General features: G+C 30.9%; 1 protein-coding gene across 2 annotated transcripts; it reads left to right on the forward strand.

Annotated features, from left to right (window-relative positions):
• LOC18589300 (afadin- and alpha-actinin-binding protein) lies at window positions 15,451-21,645 on the forward strand. Of its 2 annotated transcripts, XM_018126969.1 has the most exons (17): window positions 15,451-15,632; window positions 15,728-15,756; window positions 15,836-15,947; window positions 16,053-16,150; window positions 16,536-16,632; window positions 16,748-16,837; window positions 16,943-17,005; window positions 17,093-17,167; window positions 17,252-17,317; window positions 17,392-17,469; window positions 18,968-19,078; window positions 19,167-19,244; window positions 19,363-19,482; window positions 20,086-20,129; window positions 20,225-20,252; window positions 20,372-20,439; window positions 21,227-21,645. In XM_018126969.1, the coding sequence occupies exons 1-16, from the start codon at window positions 15,600-15,602 to the stop codon at window positions 20,393-20,395; spliced, it is 1,146 nt and encodes a 381-aa protein (XP_017982458.1). In that variant the 5' UTR covers window positions 15,451-15,599; the 3' UTR covers window positions 20,396-20,439; window positions 21,227-21,645. The 2 variants fall into 2 exon arrangements, with proteins under 2 accessions (XP_017982458.1, XP_017982459.1); XM_018126970.1 differs by lacking the exon at window positions 20,372-20,439 and having other exon boundaries at window positions 15,454-15,632.

The following is a 26,031-nucleotide window of genomic DNA, read 5'->3' on the forward strand; positions in this document are numbered from 1 at the left end:
AAGTAAAACTAATTTACAAATAAATAAGTTCAATTAAATTTAGGTTAAAGTTAAATTACGTTTCACAATTGATGGGACTGGATAAAAAAATATAATATTGAATATTGAATATGATGGAAAACTGTCATCGTATATCTATTTCACAATTATATATTTATAATACAAAGATAATATAATTATTAATAATATTTTATAAAATTATTTTAATTTTATTTTATTATTAAATATTAATTAAATTTTTAATTTTAATTTAGTTATTTTTAATTATTTTTATAATTAATTTATATTTAAATAAGTTATTTTAATTTTATATTTATTTTTTTAAATTTGATTATTATTTATTAATTTTTATGTTTTTATAAGATTTAAGAAAATTAAACTTAATTTTAAAAAGTAAGGTGTTAAAAGATTCAAAAATTTGTTTGCATATGTTTCAGTATTTTAATTATAACTCGCTCTACAGAACTCCAAATGATATTATTCTTAGACCATTGAAAAGCTAACAGACAGAGTTACAACTTTCATGAAGAACACTTTACCTAGTTCTGCCTCGAAGATAGAAAAAATCGCGTCGAAAAATGGCTAAATGTACTGTGATGAGAATGGTAATTTTTAAAGACTACAATTGATGATTGGGCCTCTTATTACACTTGTTAGCTCAATTAAATCATAGGTCAATTTAGAGAACTATAAATTAAGTTTGTTAGTATAAATAGGATATTTTTAACAATATTAGGTGAGACAACTTTTGGATATTCAAAAAGCTAGAAGTAGAGCTGAAACTTGTAGAGCAAGTCTGCAATTATTTGTTTTGTTTCTTCCATAGCTTTCATTTTTTTTGTTACTCTCAATGGTTGAATTATATACAATGTTATTTATCTTCGCAATCATAAGTAACTATTTTTTTTTCTAGGATTGCAATTGAACTCACATATAATCTAAACTTTTAATCTTTTTTTGGCTTATCTTTAATGGGATTTGAATTGTTTATTTCAATTTGCTCTTAATGCTTTTAATTGCTTGATCACCAATTAAATTGATTCAGGAACCTAAACAAACTTGGAAAAGGGAGTTTAGTATAGACTGAAATTGGGATAGCATATAATCATATTAATTAATTTGTGTATAAGATAGGGATATAATTATAGGCCATATGTAATCAGATTAGAACCTGAACTTAATGATTTGTTTTAATTTCAATTCACATAGGGATATAGTGTTTTGGTTAAAATAGATATTTTTATAAGATGAGTCCAAAGACCCTTATAAATAATTAAGGACTCTAGGTTAGCAATTTAACCCATTAAAATAAATTAAGGAAGAGAGTTAAGATTTAGATAAAGTACGAGGGATATTGTAATCCTAGGCTTGTTTGATTTGATTTTTACCCAATTATCTTGTTGCTTTGATTTTTCTTTTTAGTATAAATTTTGGTTGATTAGTTTTAGTTAATTAATTTAGTTATTTGAATTTGATTGTTTGGATAAGATTAAATGGTTATAGCTTTAGTACTTAGTAAAATTTTATATCAATTCTCTGTAGGATCGATACTCTGCTTACTTGTATACTATCTATTCAATATGTATACTTGCGTAGTAGAATTTTAACTGATAGTTATCAAGTTAGTTACCACAATTCAAGTTTTGATAAAACATATCTCATTTATAGATTTAAATATATCATCCTTAATGCTTGTATCTTGTCCTTGAAGTGAGCTTTATTTGCATGGTGGTTTAACTGATGCTATTTGTAACTCTAATATGTCCCCACAAGATGTGTGGCGCCATGAATGACTCCAATCTTGATTAAAAGGAACTAAAATCGTGCTTTGAGTAACGGTTTAGTGAGTGCATCTGCTAACTGATGTTCTATAGGGATATGGTTAACATGAAGTTGCCATTATTTCACTTTGTTTCGGACAAAAAAATAATCTAATTGCAAATGCTTCATCTTTGTATGAAAGACTGGATTTTTGCAAGTGTAAGTGGTACTTATGCTATCCAGTACACAGTGAGAGAACTAGGTATGACTATCTGAAGTTCATGAAGGAGAGATTGAATCCATGCTGCTTCTAAAAAAGCAGTTGCAATAGCTCAATATTTAGCTTTTGTAGAAGACCTAGCTACTATCTTTTGTCTCTTAGAACTCCAAAAGATGGAAGTGCTTCTAAGACATATGATAAAGGCAGAAGTAAAGGTCTTATCATTAGGATTTCCTGCCTAATCAGAACGTATGAAGACTTGTAGAGATGGAGTGATTTCCTTTTTAATGAAAGACCATGGAACGAGGTTCCTTTAAGATATCTCAATACTCTCTTCAAAGCTTGATAATGTAGTGTTGATGCTTTATGCATAAATTGGGATAATTTGTTAACAACAAAATAAATATCAGGTCTAGTAAAAACAAGATATTGGAAAGAACCAACAATTTTCCTGAATTCCTCATTATTGGCTGCTACAAAACCATCATGTAAACGGAGGTGAGCTATAGTATATATTAGTGTGTTTGATGCTTTTGCACTAGACATACCAGCTTTGAGGAGAATATTTAAGATATATTTATCTTGGGGGTATTTTGAAAAATAATCCCTGAAGATAAGATGTTTTTAAAAATAGTCATCTTTATAATTTTAACTATTTTTAGCCAAGTTGGACAAAATTACTCTTAATGAAGTTACACGCTATAATGTTACACGCCATGTACAAAAACCTGTGACAAGCCATGGTTAGCGTGTCACAAGCCATGTACAAAAACCTATGACAAATCATGGTTAGCATGTTACACGCCATGTACAAAAACCTGTGATAAGTCATGGTTAGCGTGTTACACGCCAAGTACAAAAACCTGTGACAAGCCATGGTTAGCTTGTTACACAACATGTACAAAAATATGTGACAAGTCATGTACAAAAACTTGTGACAAATTATGGTTAGCTTGTTACACGCCATGTACAAAAACCTGTGATAAGTCATGGTTAGGTTGTTACACGCCATGTTAAAAAAAATATTGTTGTTACAGGCAATGTACAAAAACATGTTACACGCCATGGTTAAAAAAAGTTGTTACACGCCATGTTGAAAAAAATATTATTGTTACATGACATATTCAAAAATATTTTGTTACACTTTAATGCCTAAAATGTTGTTGTTACTTACGAACCAAAACTTCAAATCCTATCAACTTTTTTCTTTTTTTTTGTTTTTTGGACAATTTGGCACAGATTAAAGTGTTTCTAACATGTTTTCATAAATCAAAATACAAATGTTTTTTATCAAAAATACCTACTTTGACTAAAAAAAAAATTCTTTGAAAACCTAGATTTATAAATTTCAAAATTTTGAGTTTATTGGTATCTAGGTCCCAAATTGATTTCATTAAAAGCTATTTCATATATTTGTGATTATTTCTACCGTTTTAGTTTTATCCAAAATACCTAAAAATCGAATTTCTCAAACAGCCACCCACCCAAGCACGTCAAAACCATTGCTTGGTGTCTTAAAAGCGTAAGAAAAAGAAATCTGAAAACGTGGGAGAGAGAAATAGAAAGCATAGCAGACGAATGCCAAACAGAGAAATCGATAAAATTTGAGAAACTAGGATGGTGAGAGAGAAATTTGAAGCACAAATGAGGAGAAATGGGGAAATTTTGTTATGAATGGTTTAATTTATTTGAAATAGTTTAAAAGGTATTTTCGTCAAATCATGATTAAATATGGTTAAAAATAGTTAAATTTATTTTGATGGTTACTTTTAAAATGTCTTTATCAAGAAAGGTCATTTCTCTCAATTTTCTCTTTATCTTGAGATAGAAAAAGACCTTATTGTGTACGAACAACTTCAATGCCCAGAAAGTAGTTCAAGGAACCAAGATCCTTGATAGAAAACTGTGATGCAAGACTTTGAACAAAGTTAGAGAGAAATGTCGTATGGTTTCCTATGAGAATCAAATCATCAATATAGACTAGTAGATATGTGATGATGCCATTACAATGATAAATGAATAAGGATGCATTAGGTACTGATTGAGTGAAGCTAGAAGAAAGCAAACAACTACTCAAGGCTTGGTCCCATGCTCGAGGTGCTTGTTTAAGGCCATGGATTGCCTTCTTAAGCTTGTAGACAAAATGTGGCTTGGTCTTGTCATACAAAACTGAGGGTTGCTTCATGTATACCTATTGTTGATTTCTCACGCAAGTACACGTATCGTTAACAAGTAATATAGTAATGAAGTAGAGTATCGTTCTCACAGAGAATTGTTTAATTCCTACTGTTAACTACTAAAATTATAACATCTAATTTTAACCAAACAATTAAAATAAAAAAGAAAAATTAAAACTAATAAACTAAAACTAAAATTAAATAGTGAATAAAACTCACTTTAACTACCAAACCTAAGATTATAATATCCCTCAATACTTCATCTAATTATTGTCTTTCTCTCTTAACTCAGTTTAATGGATTAAATTGTTAACCTAGAGTCCTAAATTATTTATAAGTCTCTGTCGAGTTTCTCATAAAAATACCTCTCCCAATTAATTTACTATATGTCTATGCAAATTAAATTGAAGAAAGATTCATTAAGTTTGTGCTCTAATTTTGGCTACATATGGCTTATAGGTGTATGTCTATCCTATATGCAAATCAAACCATCTAATCAACTAAGTGCATTCAATCATACACTATTCTATTCAAGGTCTACCTAAATCTCCTTTGTCAAGGTTTAACCTAAGTTTCCAATTCAATCTAATTAGTGGCCAAGCAATTAAAAGCATTAAGAACAGAATAAAATAAACAACTTAAATCTATCAAACATAAGTAAAAGAGAGATAAATAATTTAGACTACATATTGAGTTCAATCATAATCTTAGATTAAAAATTTAGTTCTCCATCAAGCCATACATTATCATTAAATAAAATTTAAACATTAAAACCAAGGGAATAAAAGAATAACAAAAAGATAGAAAAAACCAAGGAATGTATTCATGATCTCCAAATCTCCTTGAATTCTTCAAATTCCATCAATGACTCTGTAGCTTGACTTTCAGCTGTTAATCTGATGTTTTTTTTTCTTCCCTTTTTCAGTCCTCCAAAAGGTTGTTTTTATAGGCTTTGAAGCTAGGCCAAGTTAGGTGAAGAAAGAAGTCAATTTCAGTTGGGATGTCCTCATCAGACTATGTAAGTCATAGCCTTGCCTAATTAATTAACAAAAATCGTAATTGCTCTAGGACTACTGTCGTGTGTTAACTTTGATAAGATTTTTGATCATTCTACATACCGAACTGGGTGAAGTGGTAAACATAAAAGTTGTAGATATTTCTCTTAGATTTTCAATGGTCTAAGAATTGCTTCATTTGAAGCTTTGTAAAAAAAGTTATGGCCAATATACCGAAACATATACATTGAAAGTTTGCACCTCGAAATTGCTCTCCTTCTTCCATTAAAATTCTTCTTTCAAACACCTACAAAAGCACAAGAAAATCAATAACAACCTATCTTAATCATATTAACACCAAATTAATCATAAAATTAACCAAAATTAGATTGACTCACTTAAAATAACTAATTTAAAATAATTAAATAAAACCTACTAATTTATATGCATTACTACAAGAACTAAACTAAATTATTATCAAAATTAAGCCCAACTGACTCTATATCATAGAGTTGTCAATACCTCTTTTGTTTGTGTGCCTTGTAAGAAAGCATTATTTACATCCAACTGATGTGATGGCAAATTGTTAGAAACTGCCAAGCATAGAACTAACTATATGGTGAGAAGTTTTACTACAGGGCTAAAAGTTTCATTAAAGTCAAGACCAAGCCTTTGGGTGAAGCCTTTTGTCACTAATCTAGCTTTGTATCAAGAAATGGAACCATTAGGGTGCGTTTTAATTCTGAAAATCCACTTGCAACCAACTAGAGTTCTGTTGTTGGGAAGTGGAACTAATTCCCATGTGTCATTGTTTGTAAGTGCAGCATATTCGTCAAGCATAGCTTGTTTCCAATACGAGTATCGGATAGCTTGTGTAGCGCAAGTTGGTTCAATGGATTCTGGAAGAGGATGAGTGGTGGCTAGATGGAGCTGTTTAGGTTTAAAAATATTGTTTTGTGATCATGTAAGCATGGGATGTGTTCTTTGAGGTTAAGGTGGCATAAGAGGTTGCAAGGCTGGGTTAATAGGTGATTGAGGAAGAGGTGAATAGGTATTTACTTGGGTGGAAGAACTGTCACACATTTCAACCACTTACGGAGATGAATAAAAGGTGGGTCCAGAAAACAGTTGCATCTTGAAAAGGTAGTGGAAAGGTTAGAACAATGATAGGTGTGTCATGTGTAGAATGCCATTGAGAGTAAGAAATATCAGAAACTGAAGTGTTGGATGCATACTTGGTAGCAAATGGAAATTTAGACTTATTAAAAAAAAACATATCTTGATGTGAAAATTTTATTAGATTGACGGTCAAGACAAAAATAAGCACTTTGATGCTTAGAGTAATCAAGAAACACACAAGGTGTAGATTTGCTTTGAAATTTATGTATGGTATAAGGTTTAAGCCATGGATAACATAAACAACCAAAAATTTTGACTTTAGCATGATTAGGATCTTAATTGAAAAGTAACTAATAAGGACATTTGTTTCTAATGACAAGAGATGGCAATATATTTAGTAAATAAACTGCAGTAGAAAAGTAAAAGACCAATATGACAATGGCATGGATCGTTGATGTAGTAAAGTAAGTCCAATTTCAACAATACTTCTATGTCTAAGTTCAACAATTACATTGGTTAAAGGGCTTGTAGGGGTATTTGTAAATGTTGTATGCCAAATGAATTGAAGAAAGATTTCAACTTCGTAAATTCACCCCCACAATCATAATATATTGTAACAATAGAAATTTTAAAATAATTTTTAACTAAACTCTTAAATTTATGAAGTAGAGAATAGACATCATATTTAAATTTCAATGGAAAAAACTAGATATATTCAGTAAAATAATCAACAAAAGAGATATAATATCTATAACGTTCAATGCTAAAAACCCTGACTGGCCCCTAAACATTAGTATATATGATTTAGAGGTCCTCTACTAACTAAACTAGACTTATAAAAAGGAAATTTGTGAATTTTATTACAATAACAAGCATCACAAGATGTAATTTTTTTGGTTGAAGAGCAAGGTAGAGAAAAAGTCTTGACAACTAACTACGGAGTTTAAGAAGAAATGTGACCTAGTCTTTGATGCCATGCATAAATGTTTGTCTTGAGTCCAAGATTGGCAAGTGTAGAAGGTTTAATCAAAGACTTAGTTTCTTGGAATGCATAAACCCTATCTCTATTCAGGCCTTGAGCAAGTGGCCTCCTTATTTGAAGATCCTTCACCAAGAAAAAAGATGGAAAAAATTCAACAGACATTGTTAGTGTTAATGAATTTGGAAATAGATATGACATTGGTTTTTGCTTGAAAAAAATATAAAACATTATTTTAAAAAAAAAAGACTCAGAAGAATGATGAATTAAAGTTAAACTAGTGTGAGAAATTGATAAACTTGTGCGATCACCAATCAAAAGTTCATCTAGACCTTCATACTCAAATGCAAATTATAGGTTGTGCAAGTGACATGATGAGATGCACTAAGTCAACTAACCACTTGGGGGATGATGCTTTTGTTCTAACATAATTAGTAGTTGGAATAGAAGACTTAGGTCTGATTTTGAAGCAATGGTTGGCAGAGTGTCTGAGTTTATCACAGAACTAATAAACAACCTTGAAGTTGAAATAAGATGAATTCTTGGAAGAATTAGATGGTGATGAAAATTTGATATTTTGAGGAGGTCAAGGTTGCTTTGGTATACCAGAATGAGAACAAATAATTTTGGCAGCAAGATAAGTAGAAAGGATGATAATATCAGTTGATGATTCTTGTTTCTTAGTGACATGATCAGATGCACCTGAGTCAACTAACCATTTGGGGGATGATGCTTTTGTTCTGGCGTGATTAACAATTGGAATAAAAGACTTAAGTTTTATTTTAAAGCAATGCGTGGTAGAGAGTCTGAGTTTATCACAGAACTGACAAACAACCTTGAAGTTGGAATGAAATGAATTCTTGGAAGAATTAGATGATGAGGAAAACCTAATATTTTGAGGAGGTTGAGGTTGCTTTGGTCTACCAGAATGAGAAGAAATAGTTTTAACAGCAAGATGGGCAATAGAGATGATAATATTAGTTGATGTTTCTTATTTCTTGATAACTTTTTCATAATTAGTGAGCTTATCTAACAATTCTTCAAAAATAATGTAAGATTCCCCAACTCTTACACCAATTGCAATTTCCTTGAAGTTAGAGCCAATTCCATTAAGAGCATGGATGACAAGTTCATCTTCATTTACAAGCAAATTCAGCAATGCAAGTTCATCAGCAATACTTATAAAATTAAGAAGCATTCAGAGACTGTCTTAGTGCCTTTGGGTTTGGTAAGTTTTTCTCGTAAGTTCATCATTCAAGATATAGACTTGTTAGCATATAACTTATTGATTTTGGCCCAAGCATCAAAGGAAGATTCAACAAAAGCAAAGAACAACACAACACTTTTTGAGGCAAATGAAGTAATACCATGAAGTAATAGTTGATCTTGTCAAACCCAATAATCATATGTTGGATTAGTAATAAGAAGAGGGGGGTTAAAACCTTCTTGTGGAATCATGGCTAGAGGGCAAAGGGTGAAACCATCTACATATCTAACTAACTTATATCTAACTAAAAGAGACTCAAATGTGGAACCATCTACATATCTAACTAACTTATATCTAACTAAGAGAGACTTGAATTGAGTTTGCCAAGAAGGAAAGTTAAAAGGGGTGAGTTTTATAAGCAAGTGGGTAGCAGCATTAATAATAATCAAGCAGTTTTGTAAATTGGAGAAAAGAAGTGTAAGATTAAAAGGGGTTGTTGGAAAGTAGTTAGAATTGTTTGAGCTTCAAGAAGACATGGAGGTTGAAGAAGAAAACTCAATGGAGCTTACAATGGCTCTGATACCATAAAGAAATTCAATATAGAATATTGAATATGAAGAAAAACTGCCATGGTATTTCTATTGCGTAATTATGTATTTATATTACAAAGATAATATAGTTATCAAAATACTAGTTGATAAGATAGTTATCACAATTCAAGTTTTGATAAAACATATCTCATCTATAGATTTAAATATATCATCCTTAATGTTTGTCTCTTATTCTTGAAGTGAGCTTTATCTGAATAGTGATTTAACCGATGCTATTTGTAACTCTAATACATGAATATCAAATTGTAATATTAATTTTTTAAAACATTCAAGGAAAGCATCCATGCAAAGATTAAGTTAATTTTAATATTTTTAAGTCATTAAAATTAATATAATTAAAAAATTTTAACTTAAAAATAAAAATAATTATTTTTTCAAGGAAAAAGAAAAAAATGATTAAATTGTGAACTATGCTTTAAACTAAATTTTAAAATTTTTTTTTATTTTGATCCAAGTTATTCATATATTTTTTTCATATCATCATTAGGTTTTGAGACATCAGAATGATGTGACATTAGCAAGTGATTTTTCGATTTTGGTTTGATGTTAGGAATTGTTCATGGTTTGGAGTTTGGAATTGTTCATGGTTTGGAGTTTGGAATTGTTCATGATTGATATGTATTTAACTATGATTGAAAATTATGGTTGATTTTAGATATTATTACTATTTTAAGGTTAGATGTTAATGTATGTTATTTATGCTAAATTTTATTATATTTGATATTATTGTTATTTTATTATATTTTTTTCATAATTATTTATTTAAATTTGAATGATAAAATTAAATATTTGTAATTTAATTGTGTAAATGTGTAAAATGTGTTAAATGTGTTAATCGTTATTCGTGTTTACAATCATATTGTGTCTAAAAAAAATTCTAACATGTTTAATAAATGTGCTAGTTGTGTCGTATTATGTTACACAGTTAATAATTATATCTGTGTACGTGTTTCAGATTGTGCACGAATAATTATTTATGTCATATTCGTGTTCACCTAAATAATCATTAATACCATATATTGATACGACATGATTAGACATGCGAATACGACATGATTAGACATGCGAATACGAATTGTGTTAAATGTATTCATTGTTATTCATGTTTACAATTATGTCATGTCTAGAAAAATATTCTAACACGTTTAATAAACGTGTTAGTTGTGTCGTGTTACATAGTTAATAATCATATTTGTGTACGTGTTTTAGATTGTAACCCAAATAATTATTCTTATCGTGTTCGTGTTCACCAAAATAATGTTAATACCCTATATGGACACGACGCGATTAAACACACGAACATGAATTGCCACCCCTAGTGAGGCATTTGGAAACCCCCAAGTGATGTGGTTGAAAGGTTAGTTTGAGCCCTTGTGGCATGTTCAACACATAGGTGTGCTATAGGTATGAGTTACTAGTCTCGTTTGAGTGTTAGAGGGGATGAATAGCACAAAAAAAAATTTTGTTCAGTCCTTTAGAACTTGTAAAGCTCTTAATCAACTAGATGAAAGGAAGGACTAGAGCTTGTTAGAATAATAAGACACTAATTAATGAAGGGTAAAGAAAAGTGGATAATGCAATAGTATTTATATTGGTTCAGTCCCCTTGACCTACATCCACTACCTTGATCCCCCAATCAAAGATTTTTAACCCAACTTCATTATACAAGTAGAATTAACATATTCCACCAAGCTTTTACAAGGTAAGCTTCTAACACAAGCTCTAATCCCTTATAACAAGTTTTAAAGTACTTCTCATACTCTAATTTCCCAAGAAAGAAAAGAAAAATAAGTACAACTAAGTATCTTTACAAGTCTAGACAGATTACAATCAAGCTCAATCACTTTTTCTGGATATAGAATGTAGAATAAGTGTTTTTGGTGAAAGATATTTTTCTTTTTGCTCAAAATGGCCTTTTTCACTTTAAATCTACTTTCTTTTACTATTAGAGCTTCCTTTTTTACTTAGAGAGTCAAATTTTTCTATTGGAGACAGTTTTTAGCCGTTAAAAACAACTCTGATGCGCTTCTAGTTGTTATTTTATCCTCTAGTATTTAAATTCAGAAAGGGAGACAAATTTTGCTATCAAATTGACATCCAGTTTTGCTATCAATCCATCCATGCATTAGATCCAAGATTGAAAATATTCGAAATTGACATCAAGTTTTGCTATCCATCTATCCGTGAATTAGATCCAAAATTGGAAATCTTCGGAATTGACATTGGGTTTTGCTATTAGTCTATCCATGAATTGGATCTAAGATTGGAAATCTTTGAAATTAACATCGAGTTTTGTTATCGATCCATCCACGAATCCATGGATCCAAGATTGGAAATCCTCAAAATTGATATTGGGTTTTGCTATTGGTCCATCCATGAACCTTTAAATCCAAGATTGAAAATCCCCGAAATTGACATCAAGTTTTGCTATTGATCCATCCATGAACCCTTGGATCCAAGATTGGAAATCTCCGGAATTGACATCGAGTTTTGCTATCGATCCATCTATGAATCCCCTATTGTTCTTAGATTTAAGCTTAGTCAAGAAGTTATGCCTCCAAGTGAAATTATTATCTTCAGTTTCACTTAGAAGTTGTGTAATAAAAATCAAGCCTAGATGATCAGACGAATGCAAGTTGAACGAGGATTTGTTATTAATTGTGATGTTTTGCGCAATCACAACGGGCATTAAACCCTTTTGAACATAACTTGCAGCATTGTCTTTCATGGCTAAAAAAAAAACCTAGGTTTAGAAATTTTTCTGATACCATGAAAAATAAAATATCACAAAAGAATGAAGTCAGAAAAACCCTACTCAGTTTAACAATGAAACATAAAAGGACTATTTATAGAGATAGCACATCTTAAACTTACTTGTAACACAAGTAAATAAGGAAGTATTCTAATCTTAAACATCCTTAGAATGCAGGTAAAGTAAAAAGATAATAAGGAAAGACTACATAAGGAAAGGAAAATATCCTATAATATATATAAGGATGCAAATAAAATAAAAGATCCTAAATTCATTCTCCTTTAGAGAAAAGCAAACAAAAATGAAGAAAAAGAGGATGACCCTTCATCGGAGAGCTTACAAAGAGAGAAAAATCAATACAAAGGTCTCCCAAAGTTGTATATGTCCAAAAAACCACATCTTCAAGAACAAATCATTGAAGGTCCATTGGATGGTGTGAAGATTAAAAGAGTTTTGAGGGAAGCTTGTGAGTTGTGGCCTTTACAAGTGAAACCAATTAAAGAACTACGAAGAGGTAGAAAAATAAGAAAGTTGAATGATAGCTGTGCAAAAAGAACTAGGTCAATCTCAGAGGAACAAGTTTAGGACCTTGGTTCTAAGGTCAACTAACCATTCCATCATTGGAACTAAGTGGATGTTTAGAAATAAGATGCATGGGTTGAGAAATATAGTGAGAAATAAAGTAGATTAGCACAAGGGTATAACTAGAAAAAGTATTGATTTTGATGAAATTTTTCCTTCCATGGCTAAAATAGAAGATATTAGCTTATTACTTTCTTTTGCATTCCCTATGTATTTCAAACTCTTTCAAATAAATGTCAAAAGTGCACTTTTGAATATCTTTATTCAAGAAAGGCTAAATGTTGAATAACCTCTTGATTTTGAAGACTTTTAAATTCCATAAATTTATATGCTTTGAAACAAATTCTTTGGTATGAAAAACTTTCAAACTTTTTAATGGTCAAAGGTTTTTCAAGAGGTGGTGTGGACACAACATTTTTTATATAGAACAAAAGGGATTTTTCTTGTTGGTGGTGTGGATACAACATTTTTTATAAAGAACAAAAAGGATTTTTCTTGTTGATCAAATCATGAAAATTTTTTCTTAATTGAGTTTGGATTTCTCCCCTTGAAACTTTTTAAGTTTCGGCCTAAACTTGCATATAGGTGAAAAGAATAGGTTACATGCTTGTGCTCGAGCCAACTGTGAGCATCTCATCCTTTTTCTAGCTTGCCATATCAAATCATTAACGATTAAGGAATTTGACACAACCAAGTGATATATCTCATTTACTGCCTCTCTCTAACTCTAACTTTATGCAATATTTCAATCTTTAATCTGATAATAATTAATGATTAATTACATATTTAGTATTCGTACTATGATCAAATGTTCAATTTGATTTCCAAAACTTACAAAATTCGCAATTAGATTTAAACTTTGCTTCCGTTAAATAATTTCACTTAAAAGTAATTTGATCAATTAAATTAATAAAGTGACAAAAAAAATAATCAATAAGAATGTGCCATGTTTCTAATTCTTATTGGTTGTTTTACCACGTCATCCATTTGATTAACGTAATTTGTAATGTACTTATCTGAATGAAAGCTGGAAACTTACCAAGAATTTATATTCTTCAAGTACATACCAAATCGATATTTTTGTTATAATTGGTGTATCAAATGTGTAATTAACCCTATAATATAATCTTAAAATTTTGTTTCCCTCGTCGTACCATGCACCACTGTTGTTAATGGGAAAGAAAGAAATAAAGGGAGTGAGAGATGTCAAGTAGGGTAAACTACTCTTCTGTTAAAAGCAATGACTAAGGTTAGGAGTAGTAGGAGCAGCTTCATAATGAGCCAAACCAAAGTCATGTGCAGATATCAATTTTGTGGACGTATCCTGGCAGCAATGCCCATTAGGCTCCTTCCGGGCAGCAGGGCATGTGCTAGTGTACGCAAGTGCCATTCAATTTCAAGTGACCCACCAGCCGGGCAGGGTCAATTATTAAGCACAACAACATGTGAAATCATGGTGGCAGAAACTACTCAATTAGGAGATCTATTAGAAACCGATTTCAAATTAAATAAATGATACTCATTGGATTTGAGTGTTGGTTTCAAGATATATAAAGTCCAAGCCTTGTGTAGTCTAGCTGAAAATATATATACTAAACCCTTCTCTTTCTTACTTTCGATTCAAAATGCTTTAATTACTAGATTAATCACTTGAACTATCTCAAAGTTGTAATGTTACAGTCAATGACGATTTTCTTTTAATTTCATAAAGGACATGATTTTGGTAACATTACCTGGCAGTTGGCACTCACGTGATTCAACTCTTATCAACAAAATCAAAATTGGTACAGACAGCAGAAATTGATAAGGAAACAAACAAATCAAGTGAAATTGATAAATTATGGTTAAAAGTTTTCCTTTGCCTTTTAACTTTTGTGCTTCAAAAATGCTGAACCAAGTTTTAGTTCCTCTTGTAAAAAAAACGTAGCTCTACTTGGATATAAACTAGGACTAAAGATGGGGTTGAGATATTTACATTTTTTCAATTAACATAATATTTAAACAATTTTTAAATCATTTAATAAAATTTAAATAAATCTTTATTTTTTAATCACATTCTATCAAATCCTGTATTTTTGTTTTGACTTTTGACTCAAATAAATATTTATAATTAACGTTTGAATAACTACTATTAATCAAAACACTAATTGTTAATTTCTTATATTATATGTTTTTGATAGAAAAAGTGAAATGTCACATTGTCGTGTCATAATGTCATGCTAGTATTCATTATGTTATGTTGGTATACTCCATCAGCACTATTTAACATAAAATAATAAGTGACGTTTTGATTAATAACAATCAATCAATGTTAATTATAATGACTTATTTGAGTTAAAATCTTTATTAAATAAAATAAAAAATAAAAATTTATATAGATTTTTTTCAATAATTAAGAGATTTTTTTAACTATTATAATTTTTTTTATTTTTATATGTTACCTTTTAATATTTTAATTGTCATCATTCATCTGTGTCATTAATTATGCATCTTACACATTTGAATTATTTTGCATAAACAAAATTACTTTTTTATATTATTTCATTCTTAATTATTTATCTTTCATTGACTTTCACGTATATTAAGAAGAAAAATTTGATATTTTTATATATTTCATACCATAAATTCAAAATTGTTTTAACCTATTCATGTACAATATTTTTAAAGTCAAAAAATTAAAAATTAAAAAATATAAAAGATTAAGTGTTTAAAAATGAAAAAAGAAAATAATAAAAAAATAGCATGGAATGAGTAATATGTGGAACAAAAATTTAGAAAAAGCGAAGGGAGTTACCTCTTTGACCGGCTTTTCCTGTAGGATTACAGATTTGTAGTATTGTCTCCCAGCTTTTATCAAATAACAAAAAGGGCGCACATCTGCGTGCCCACTCCTGCACTCTTTTCGTGACGTCGGGCGCCAATATTAACACTCTCTCCCCAATCAAAAAATGCCACGTTACCCAAAAACAGAAGAACATAGGCGTGGCCATCCCACCAAATTAGTCGTTGAAAGGCCGGAAAAAGTCCAAAGAAAGTCTCGCAGTTTAAGTATTTTCAATTTTCAAATTTGCCCACCGCTTTTAAGTGATATTATGTTGTAGATCTAGCTAACATCCATCTATCGCTTCACTCCTCAGACAAACAAGAAAATACACAAACATTTTCCGCTGTGCTTTCTCTCTCTCTTTCTCTCGCAATGCCAGCAACTGATGCAGCCTTGGATCTTCGGGTAATGATATTCTTTCTCAAACCCTAACCACAAATGAACTCCCTGTTTTGCTCTCTGTGCAACTAACTCTCTCTGTTTCTTTTGTTTTTTCGCAGCCGGCTCCGCACTCGGCCTTCTCCATTGGGTAAGTTCATTATTCTACCAAAACTTCTCTCTGTTTACAACTGTTTTTAAGGAGTATTGTTATTGGTTTGGTGTTTCAGAGAGTACACATTTGCGGATGCTGGAAACTTGGAGCACTGTGCGAAGTACTTGAACCAGACGCTCGTTACCTTCGGCTTTCCAGCATCTCTCGATCTCTTTGCCAATGATCCGGTGCGTCTTTCTCTTCTGTTTTTTTTTTTACTTTTTTTAAAAAATTAATTTATGTGATCTGTTATTATGGAGCGTTAAGGATTTTGTTTTATTTTTCTGTGATAGATTTCGATCGCTAGGACTTGCAATTGCATTTATTCATTGCTTCAGCAGAGACAGCGCGACATTGAATTTAGAGAGTCTGCTAATGAACAAAGACAACGGTAATGTTTTTCCCTTTCCAATTTCGATTTTTATTCCATTTGATTTTTCAAATTTAGTAATTCATTTTGCGCCTCGGAGTCCCTTTCCTTCTGAGCTTCAGTTGTTTTGTCGAATGAAAGCCTATAAATTGTAGCACTGTATCTTTATTTGTTTATTTAATAAAATTTGAGCTCAGTTTAGTACACTTTTTCTCTCTACCTGGTTTAATTTTGATTTAATGTGCTCGAGTAATTTGATTTCAGTTCTGTGATTGGTTTTATTTCAGTATTCTAAGATTAAATTATGTACTGGTTGGATTTTTCTATGCAGCATTTGATGAATTTTTTTGGACTAATATTTGTTTTCCTCTATTTTTTTTTTTTTGTTTGCATTTTCTTCATGTAGATTGTTGTCGGATATATCAAGACTAGAGGCCAAAGTTGAGAGGCTTGAGGCACAGTTGCAAGCTAAAGATAGAGAGATAGCAACAATTACCAGAACGGTTTAAACCTTTTCCTTTTTTTTATTTTTTGTGTTATTATTATTTTATGTTTGGATGTGTTAGTTTTAAATCCTATTCAAATTAAGGAAACTTATAACAGTGCTCTATAATTTAGGAAGCCAAAAATACAGCAGCCTTTAAGGCACAGATTGAGAAGCTACAGCAAGAAAGGGATGAATTTCAAAGGATGGTGATTGGGAATCAGGTTAGCATATTTCACTTGTTTGGAGTTCGAATTTCGGTTTTTTGTTACTAAATGGAAAGATGTAAAGTTCTTGACTATTATTATTTTTACTTGATACTACAAAAGCAAGTGAGAACTCAACAAATTCATGAAATGAAGAAGAAGGAAAAGGAGTACATAAAGTTGCAGGTAGGATCTTATTTAGTTATTTATTAATCATTTGAGGAGAAAGTAGTATATCATAAGCAGGAAATATAATTTGCGTTTTTCTTGCAGGAGAGACTAAACCAAGTCTTAATGGAGAAGAAGAAGGAATCAAGATCAGGAATGGAAATAATGAATTTGCTTCAGGTATTAATTGCACTAGTGCCAATTGCACTACTGAGAGAATGTAAATTTTATGCAGCTAATGGAGTTTATGATACATGCAAACAGAAAGAAGGGCGGCAACGTGGAACTTGGAATGGGAAGAAGGCAGATAATGATTTCTACAAGAAGATTGTATGAAAAGTGATTGAGTTATTAAGAAGTTGTGGCCTCCATGAAATTATGTTTAACAATGTGCCATCTTTCAGGTGGATGCCTATGAGGCAAAAAATCAAGAATTGATGGCAGAAAATGCTGATTTAAGAGCATTATTGCGATCAATGCAGGTATACGCTAGTTATTTTATCCCTCTTGTTGAGCACTAATCAGATTTGGCTAGAGAGGAACTTAGGATTATATTGGAAAGTAATTTTTGTCTAGATATGGTGTTTAACTTCTTGTAGTATGGAAAGATTAAACTAGATTAACCTTAGCTTTGTCGCATGGAAATATGAAAATGGATTCACATTTTTTTCTGTGCTTTACAATTTGCCAATGATGCGAAGTATTTAAGAAGTCTCACTGCCGCATAATGGCCCTATACAGCTCCTAATATCTGTTTGAGAGTAACAATGTTATTATCCTAATATCTGTTTCATTATCATGTTATTCTGTGCATGCTGGTAGTTCACTTCTCAGAACTTCTACTTGCCTTTCCTTTTTCTCTTTTCCTGTTTTCTGTGACGGTGTTGTGTTCATTTTGTCATTCTTTGGAGAACTTTGCCCGTTGGACTAATTTATGAAATAATATTCCCCCCAAAAAATGTAAATTTGGATGGATCTAAAAGGACTTGGATGATTGCACAAGTATGTAGCACAAGAAACATGAAAGAATGGAAGAAATGAGAAATTCAGTTGTTCCTTGGTTGGTCAATGGTTTTAATGTTGAGTACTGCCCTTTACAATATGTGGGCAATATTTGATACTGATGATACAACTTAGTGCTCCAAGTATCAGGATGCTGTTTTATTGGTAAGTGGTGATCTGTTATCATGTCAGTAATGAACGAGTGATGAGTCAATAAATCTTGAATTTGACTCATTAAAGAGATGAGACAAAGACTTTTACATTCTATGGAAACTTGCTATGTCTAAATGTTAAATGGTAAGGAAATAAAAGGCTTCAGAAAGACAAGTGTGTGCTATAAAAGGCTTTTCTCAAATGTTAACATTGTGAAGTCAGAATCCATCAATTATCAACACTTGGAAACAGTGATCTGCAGTGTGAACCTAATTTAGAAGATTGATAAAATTAATTATGTGTATGCTGGTCTTGGCCGATATATTGTTTTCTTGGCCTTTTGGGTATGTCTACTGCATTGGTAAAATGGAGCATTTTGTTACATTATCATATATTGAAGGACATTCAGTATATTAAGATATTGCAGTGAATCTCCTATGGAATCAATATTCAAATTAGCAAGCGCACTGTACCTTTTTTGGGCTGTGAAAACTATCTACACTGATATAGAGTTGTGTTGCCCCTTTAGGATTTGGATATTTTATGTTCTTGATGCATCCCAAGAGTAAGCATGATATTGCAAATGTCACACTTATCAGTTCCCTGGTATATCATTATTCTTGTAAGGAGCATAACAATTCATAATGGGAGTGTATTGTGATGGGGAATTGTTGTAGATATGCTTCCTCCAATACTTTTATCATCTTTTGCATGTTATTCCAAGTTTCCTTAGATATTATTTTGGTGTTATTTGTAGCTCCTGGTATTTAATTTTCCTCATTTTGTTTTTATGTTCATGAATTCTGACAGCAGTTTTGTTTACAGGTAGATATGCGTGATTTCTTTAATGCTCCAAATGGTTTGTCAAAGCAATCCTTGCCTGTCAGTGAAAGACAAGAAAATGATCCCTCACAATCTCCATTGGGTGGGAGGACGGTATGACTTATTATATGAAGAAAAATTGTTAATTTCCCAAGAGGTCAGGTCAAGTGCTGCTTCTAAGCTGCTGGTTTATTGTTTACAGGATGTCTTTGACCTTCCTTTTCACATGGCTAGGGATCAAATAGAAGAAAGTCTTCGCACTAAGATGGCTTCTATAAAGGTACTTTCTCTCTCAGCTCTCTTTCTTAAATTTTAGTTTATAATTGTTATAAGATCATATACTAAGATGGATGTGGTAAAATTTTGACATATATCGTTTTTCATTTCTTTGTTTCAAGGAGCGCATGGTTCAATTACAAGATGCACAAAAAGGTGCAGAAGTCACTTCTGAAGCAACAGAGAGGGAGCTTGAGCTTGAAGCTCAACTTGTTGAAGCAAGGAGCATAATCCAGGAGCAGGTAGTGTACTTTCCAAGTTTTCCAATCAGAAAATGGATGCATTGTGTTAATGAATTAATATGAGTGGTATATACATAATTTGATCAGGTTTCCTAGCTGGACTATTAAGCATTCTGCACTAGCAGTCCTACATATTTAGTTACATTTATGATAGATTTTGCAAGAATCTCAGTTCAGCATATTTTCTCCCCTTATACTACATAGAGTTAGAGATTCTAACTTTTGATGTATGCCAGCATCATATGACATCCCCTCAGAGTTATAACTGTGCTTGTCAGAATTTTGGTGCTATTGCTTTATGACCAAACAGGACTCTCTATTTGACAGTCGAACATTCTGAATACATAGTCTTACTATCGGAGTTTTGTTTATTTTAGAAAAGATTTTAAGAACTCAGCTAACCATCTTTTAATCATTTCTAATTCATTGAGCTACAAATTTGCTTTCTATCCTTTAATTTTTTTATTGAACTTTGGCATGCATACAACTCCAACATCCAGAAAAGTTAGTAACATTTACTTCCAAATTTCACTCATCTTTTTTTTTTGTTGTTTTTCTTATTTTTAGATATAGATAGAAATATAACAAGGGGTCTTATTGCAGGCATCCATTATGTCCAAACATCTTGCTAAGGCAGAGAGACCAAGGTAGTTCCAACGTTTCTTGCTGTCCTGTGGAGTATATGTTTCAAATAGTTCTGTTATTATGTGAAGAACTAAGTGGCTGTTTGAAATTTGAACAGGGAATCTATTATTTCATCACCAGCTGAGGTATAACTTGATATTTCCTTCTTGAGAATTTGTCCTATGTGATTTCTTTTTTTTCTGTTTTCCATCAAATTGCTAGATTGATATCTCATTTTTCCTGATGCACTCTTTTGATCTATTAGGTTTTTCTTGTTGAGACTTCATAGACTGCAGTTTGTTTAGGAGTAGCTTATAATGGGCTTGCAATCATGTAGGTGATTTTTCCTTGGTCTTCTGTCTAGGAATATTATGCTTTTAGATTGGTCTATATTGCTAAAAATATGGTGAGTAACGTAGAACTCAGACCCCTGTTAAAATGGTAAGGAAATTTTGTTTGGATCCAGAACATAAAAGAAACTCCTTGCCGCTAGGCGACCCCTTCCCCCCAACCCCACTGTTTTCTTTCTAAAGCTTTGAAAAGTAAGAAACTTAAATTCAATAAAACTTTTTTTGGGTCAATAAACAGGGACAATTTTCAAGAAAATATGAAATAAAACTTAAACTAGCAACACCGTTTAGACAGCTATTGGTGCATCCCAATCGAACAGATGTAGAGTTGTAGTCCTCATAAGTGCACATGTACCCTCCTGTTTGGCCCTTTCCTAAGGCTTTGTCAATCTTTAAAATAGTTAGTGTTTTTGGAAGATCAAAGAAGCTGCCATGTCAAATAGTGGCCGTGACCCAGAGAATGTGGTGATGCTTAGTGTCTCAAAGAGCTTCCATTTATCTGTATTTTCGTCTCCAGAAGAGTCATTGTATATGTGGCAATCCTGCCTGCCCTTACATATAATATAGGACATCTCTAGCATGCACGATCCAGACATTTACACACCATTGTAATTAAATTCTTGGCAATCTTTGTCTGCTTACAACCTGATGTGAGACAACCCATTAAAGCTTCTCATGAGCGCTGGCGGCACTACCCTTTGTTATGTTTTCAATTGTTAGGTTTCATGCTGTTTGTGATTTTGGTATGCTGACTTTATCTTAATTTTCAGGGGGTATAACTTAGGGAGCCCAACCGCCATGAATTTTCGGATTAAGATCAACTGAAGTTGGTTCGTTTTAAGAGATGCGTGGAAGGGAGTGAGCAAGCATGTAAAGCATTGAGTCCCGTATGGTGAATTCGGTTTGTAGCAACTACATTAAGGCTTTCTTCTAAAGCTGTAGTATTAATGTAATTAGCAAGCATACAGTTGGTTAGTGAGAGAGATTTGTTTATCCATTGTATCAAGCTGGTTAATTAAAAGAACAGCGCCTATCCACACACAAACACATGCTTGCAAGTGCAGCTTAACTCCTGGTTTACTTCTAAAAGATGGCTACTTTCATTACTTTGAGTCTGAAACAGTGAAATTAAAACTTAATTTCATATTCTTAATGGAAAATGACAACCGGAAGGTTTAACACTGTTGAAGCATGGAATTTTTAACATAGTTTTGGTCATAAACAAGGCATTTATTTATGTGAATCCAGTCATTTGATAGTCAACGCAAACTAAATCTAACAACATGGAAATTATCTTTCACTTTACAAAAATAAGATACAAATATTCATACCAATCAATTACACAAAACAAACTTTCCCTTTAACTAGACTTGTATTTAATAAATAATTATTTTTATTTTATTTTATTTTATTTCAAGAATACATTTAGAAATATTAATATACAAATATTTTTAATATCTTAATAATAAATACTATTATATTTATATTTTCATTATAATATAATACCCATACTCTTTTATTTCTTTAATAATAAATGTTTTATATAAAATACTACTATTTAATTAATAACATTTTAATATTTAATAATAATTTTTTTTTAAAATTTACATAATAAATATCAATATTAATATATTTGTATTTTTAAATATTTTTAAATAAAAGGTATTTGAGTGATTATGTCAATATTACTATTTTGATAGGAATGCAAATTTTTCAAAAAAAAAAAACAGCCAAATAATAAAAAAATATTTTCTATAGAGATATCCAAATAATAAAAAAATCAATATTTAATAAAATAGTTTTTTTTGAATAGTGCTTTTTTTTTAAAACCCATTTTCAGGAAACAAAAGGGTTGGTTTGTTTGCCATGGAAGTTAGTTTGGCTGCAACAATTGGTATAGTGTGCTTTTGTCAAATAATTCTTGACCAGCCATTGTTGTATGCACGAAGCTTCAAGCCAAAGGAGAGGTAAAGGGTTAACTTTCTTATCACGAACCAACAGCCACTAACCAAAAAGCTTAAACCTTAAGTCAATGTAATTAAAAAGCAACCTTTAACTATAAAAAACATCAATGGTTAGATTCTCATCCAAAGTTTTCAAAACAGCTTCTTTTTTCTTTCAATGATGTCCTTTCATCTTAAACTGGATAGGAAATAGATTTTATTTATTAAAAGGAAAAAAATATAATATATAAAAAGAACTCCTAAACTATTAAGAAAAATTCAAATAAATCTTTATACTTTTATTGTGTTCAATTAAGTCCTTATATTTTTATTTTAGACAAAATAAGTTTTTGTATTTTTATTTTGAGTCAAATAAACTCTTATAATCAATAGTTTATTTATTCAATATGTTACTTGTCATTTTATACCATGTAATATTAATATAGTACTAATGTGACATTATCGTGACATGTTAACATGTTATAATAAATGATAATGTGACATAATAATATGATCATATTACATTTTTCATTTTTTACATCTAACCCTACGCCAACGTAATATAAATATAAAACGACAATGGATATTTTGATTAACATAAATAGTCAGTTATTAATTATAAGAATTTATTTGACTCAAAATCAAAATTTAAAAATTTAATTGAATGTAATAGAAAAATAAAAATTTATTTAAATTTCATTAGATGATTCAAAAAAAATTAAACTTTATGTCCAAAAAATAATGAGCACTGCGTGTGAGGGAAGCGTGCATGACAAGATATTTAATTAATAATTCAGAGTCAACAATCTATCCTGGTCAAATTGTATTTGTTTAAGAAGGAATAAAAAAACAAAAAACTGACATTTGCAATTTTTTGCTGTGACTTAATTCGGATGGCTATGGGTAAACTTGGACTTCTCCATGATAAGACAAACTTTGACCTTCAAATAAAAGTGATTCCAATTTTCAATAAATTTCAAAAGAATTCTATAATTTTTTATTCATGTCTCAATTTGATAATAAGCTTTTCAATTTTGCAATTTTGATAATTTCTTTCTATCACTAAATCTCTGTAATTGTTTGTTCATAATCAATATTGTTAGTTTAATTTGTATTTGAACATTTAATTTATTGGTTAATGTATAATCTCATTCTCAAAAAAGTAATGTTCGAATATCCCTTCTTACAAATATATATATAAAAAAGCATTATTAGTTTAATTTTAAAGCCTCATTAAACCAAATCAAATCCATTTATTTGTGTTTGTGAATTTAATCATGCCGTTTAAATCATTTAAAATTTCTAATTATCCAAACAAGTCATTGTTTATAGTTGAAACACCCTAATCTAATGGTTAAAATTTGAAACCTCTTTTGAAAAATCTTAATTTTGAATCTTGGAAAGGGAAAGACAAGGTTATGGGTTGGAAATAACTAACTTCCTTTGTGTAACTTCAACTAAATAGAGACCGTCAAATATTATAAAATAAAAAAAAGATCAATTTATTACTAGAAACGTCTGTTAGTGAGATTACTCGTCAAGTTTTTGAGTTTGATCCAATTCAAGTTGGGCTTTGGATATGATTTTTTAGACCCAAACTTAACCCAAGAACATTAATATATTCAATAAATAATATATATTGTAATTAAATTTTAATTGTAAAATATATTTAAAACTAGGGTTGTCAACGAGTACCCGATTATAGGATACTGCGGGTATCCGACCCCGTTACAATACCCGTGTATTTATAAAATTGCTACATCAAGATTCGAACCTGGCCATGCAGGGAAGCACTCACCATCTCCACCATCCGGACAAGAAGTTTCGTTTGTTGTATAATGACAAAATAATATATTTAAAATATAGTTAGTTAAATAACTAATGTGATCATATGAATATATATAAATAAAAAATTATTAGATTATTAATTATGTTTGAATAATATGAATATCATATCATATTAAAGAGGAATATAATTATATTTTTATTTTTATTAATTTAATTAGTAGTTAATTTTATGAAATACGTAAAGAAATATTATTGTATATGTATACGGGTTCGAGTAATTAGATACTCATGAAAAAAATTTTAATAATTTTTTAATCTAATCGGGTTTTTAAATGAGGTTAGGATAATTATAAGGTAGTAAAAATATAATAGGATTAGGGTTAGGATAGTAACTTTTAAAATTATTAGGGTAATTAATAGAGTTAGGGTAGTTAATTTTTTATAGGGTTAGGATTCAAGTATCTCGAAATTATAAAGTACCCGATCCATTGACATCTCTATTTAAAACTAGCAAAATATTAACAAAAAATTTCTTTAATACCGGATCAATTTGATTTAAAATGACAAATTGAATCGGGCCAAGCTCAGGCCTGAGTCTGAATTTTTTCAAGTAACTAGACGCGGCCCACCAATGTATACCTTTAGTTATTACCCAGGTAATAGATAGGGCATTTAGGCCAGCTAAACCATGGAATATTTCTTTGAGGCTACCAAGAGTGGTTGTATTAAACCCTTCAAACACCCACACTTAATTATAAAAGAACAATGAATAAGATAAGGAATTAATATTTATTTATTTATTTTAAATCGATATATGCCCTAACATGAAAGACTTGATATCTCAATTTAGTTGGTTAACCACCTCCTCCATCTTCCCGCTAGTATATATAGCTACACCTCTTTTATTATACAACTTTCATCACATGTATAGCCAAAGGAAAAACTTCAAAAAGTCAACTAAATCTATACTTAAATTCTTAGATATACATGTACAATGAATCAATGTAAAGGTCTTCCCCAGAAAGGGTTGGTTCCTTAGCCATGAGAAAGGGCCTCGATTTGCTCCGGCCCCTCGGGCAATGCATGTTGTTGCCTTTTGGTCTACAAGTCTAGTGTAATTTGAGACAAGGTGAAGCAGATGCTATCGTGGCACTTTGGTGGTGGCAAGAGATGGGTGATTCATCATTTTTGAAGAACATCCTTTGTTGGAGAGAACAATGGAAGGGTAAATAGAAAGAAAAGTTGGGCATGTCTTAAGGCTTTGGAAATTGCACATGCTATAGACGCCAACCAACAACAGACTCAGAAAAACCTTAACGTAATCTTATCAAGAAAGAAATTTTCATTCTTCTTTTTTATCTTTGATTTGCTTGTCATGTTGTGTATATCACAAGTATATATTCAAGTCACTCAAAAAACAAGTAATACAAGGAGTAAACAGGCTTGAATGAAGATGAAACAAATGTTATCAGAGTTTAATAACCATCTGCTAGTCAACTTTCAAGACATTAGAAGCATGTGCGTATCCTCTACCATTGTCGAAAACACCGGAGAATCAGGACCTTAATCCCTTAAACCTTTCTCTCTCTCTCTCTCTCTCTCTATATATATATATATATATATATACTCAATAATCTTATGAACCTGCATTGTACCCTCATCTCTAAACACTCCTACATTGTTTCATATACCTGTGAAAAGGCTTTTCTCGTTTCTCAAACAATCAAACAGTTACTTTGACCCAAAAAAATGGACAGGAGAGGTATGGAGAAAGGAGTTTCGGTGATTCAAGGTGAAGATCAGTTGTTCTTCAACAAAATCATCTCGAGAACCTCTTCTGTTGG

Source organism: Theobroma cacao, chromosome 9, assembly GCF_000208745.1.
Source record: "Theobroma cacao cultivar B97-61/B2 chromosome 9, Criollo_cocoa_genome_V2, whole genome shotgun sequence".
NCBI classification, from domain to species: domain Eukaryota; kingdom Viridiplantae; phylum Streptophyta; class Magnoliopsida; order Malvales; family Malvaceae; genus Theobroma; species Theobroma cacao.

Coding starts and splice junctions, on each gene's coding strand:
- LOC18589300 (XM_018126969.1), top strand. CDS start 15,600: ATGCCAGCAACTGATGCAGCCTTGGATCTTCGG. Junction 16,633..16,747: donor TAGCAACAATTACCAGAACG/GTTTAAACCTTT, acceptor TCTATAATTTAG/GAAGCCAAAAATACAGCAGC. Junction 19,245..19,362: donor CTAAGATGGCTTCTATAAAG/GTACTTTCTCTC, acceptor CTTTGTTTCAAG/GAGCGCATGGTTCAATTACA.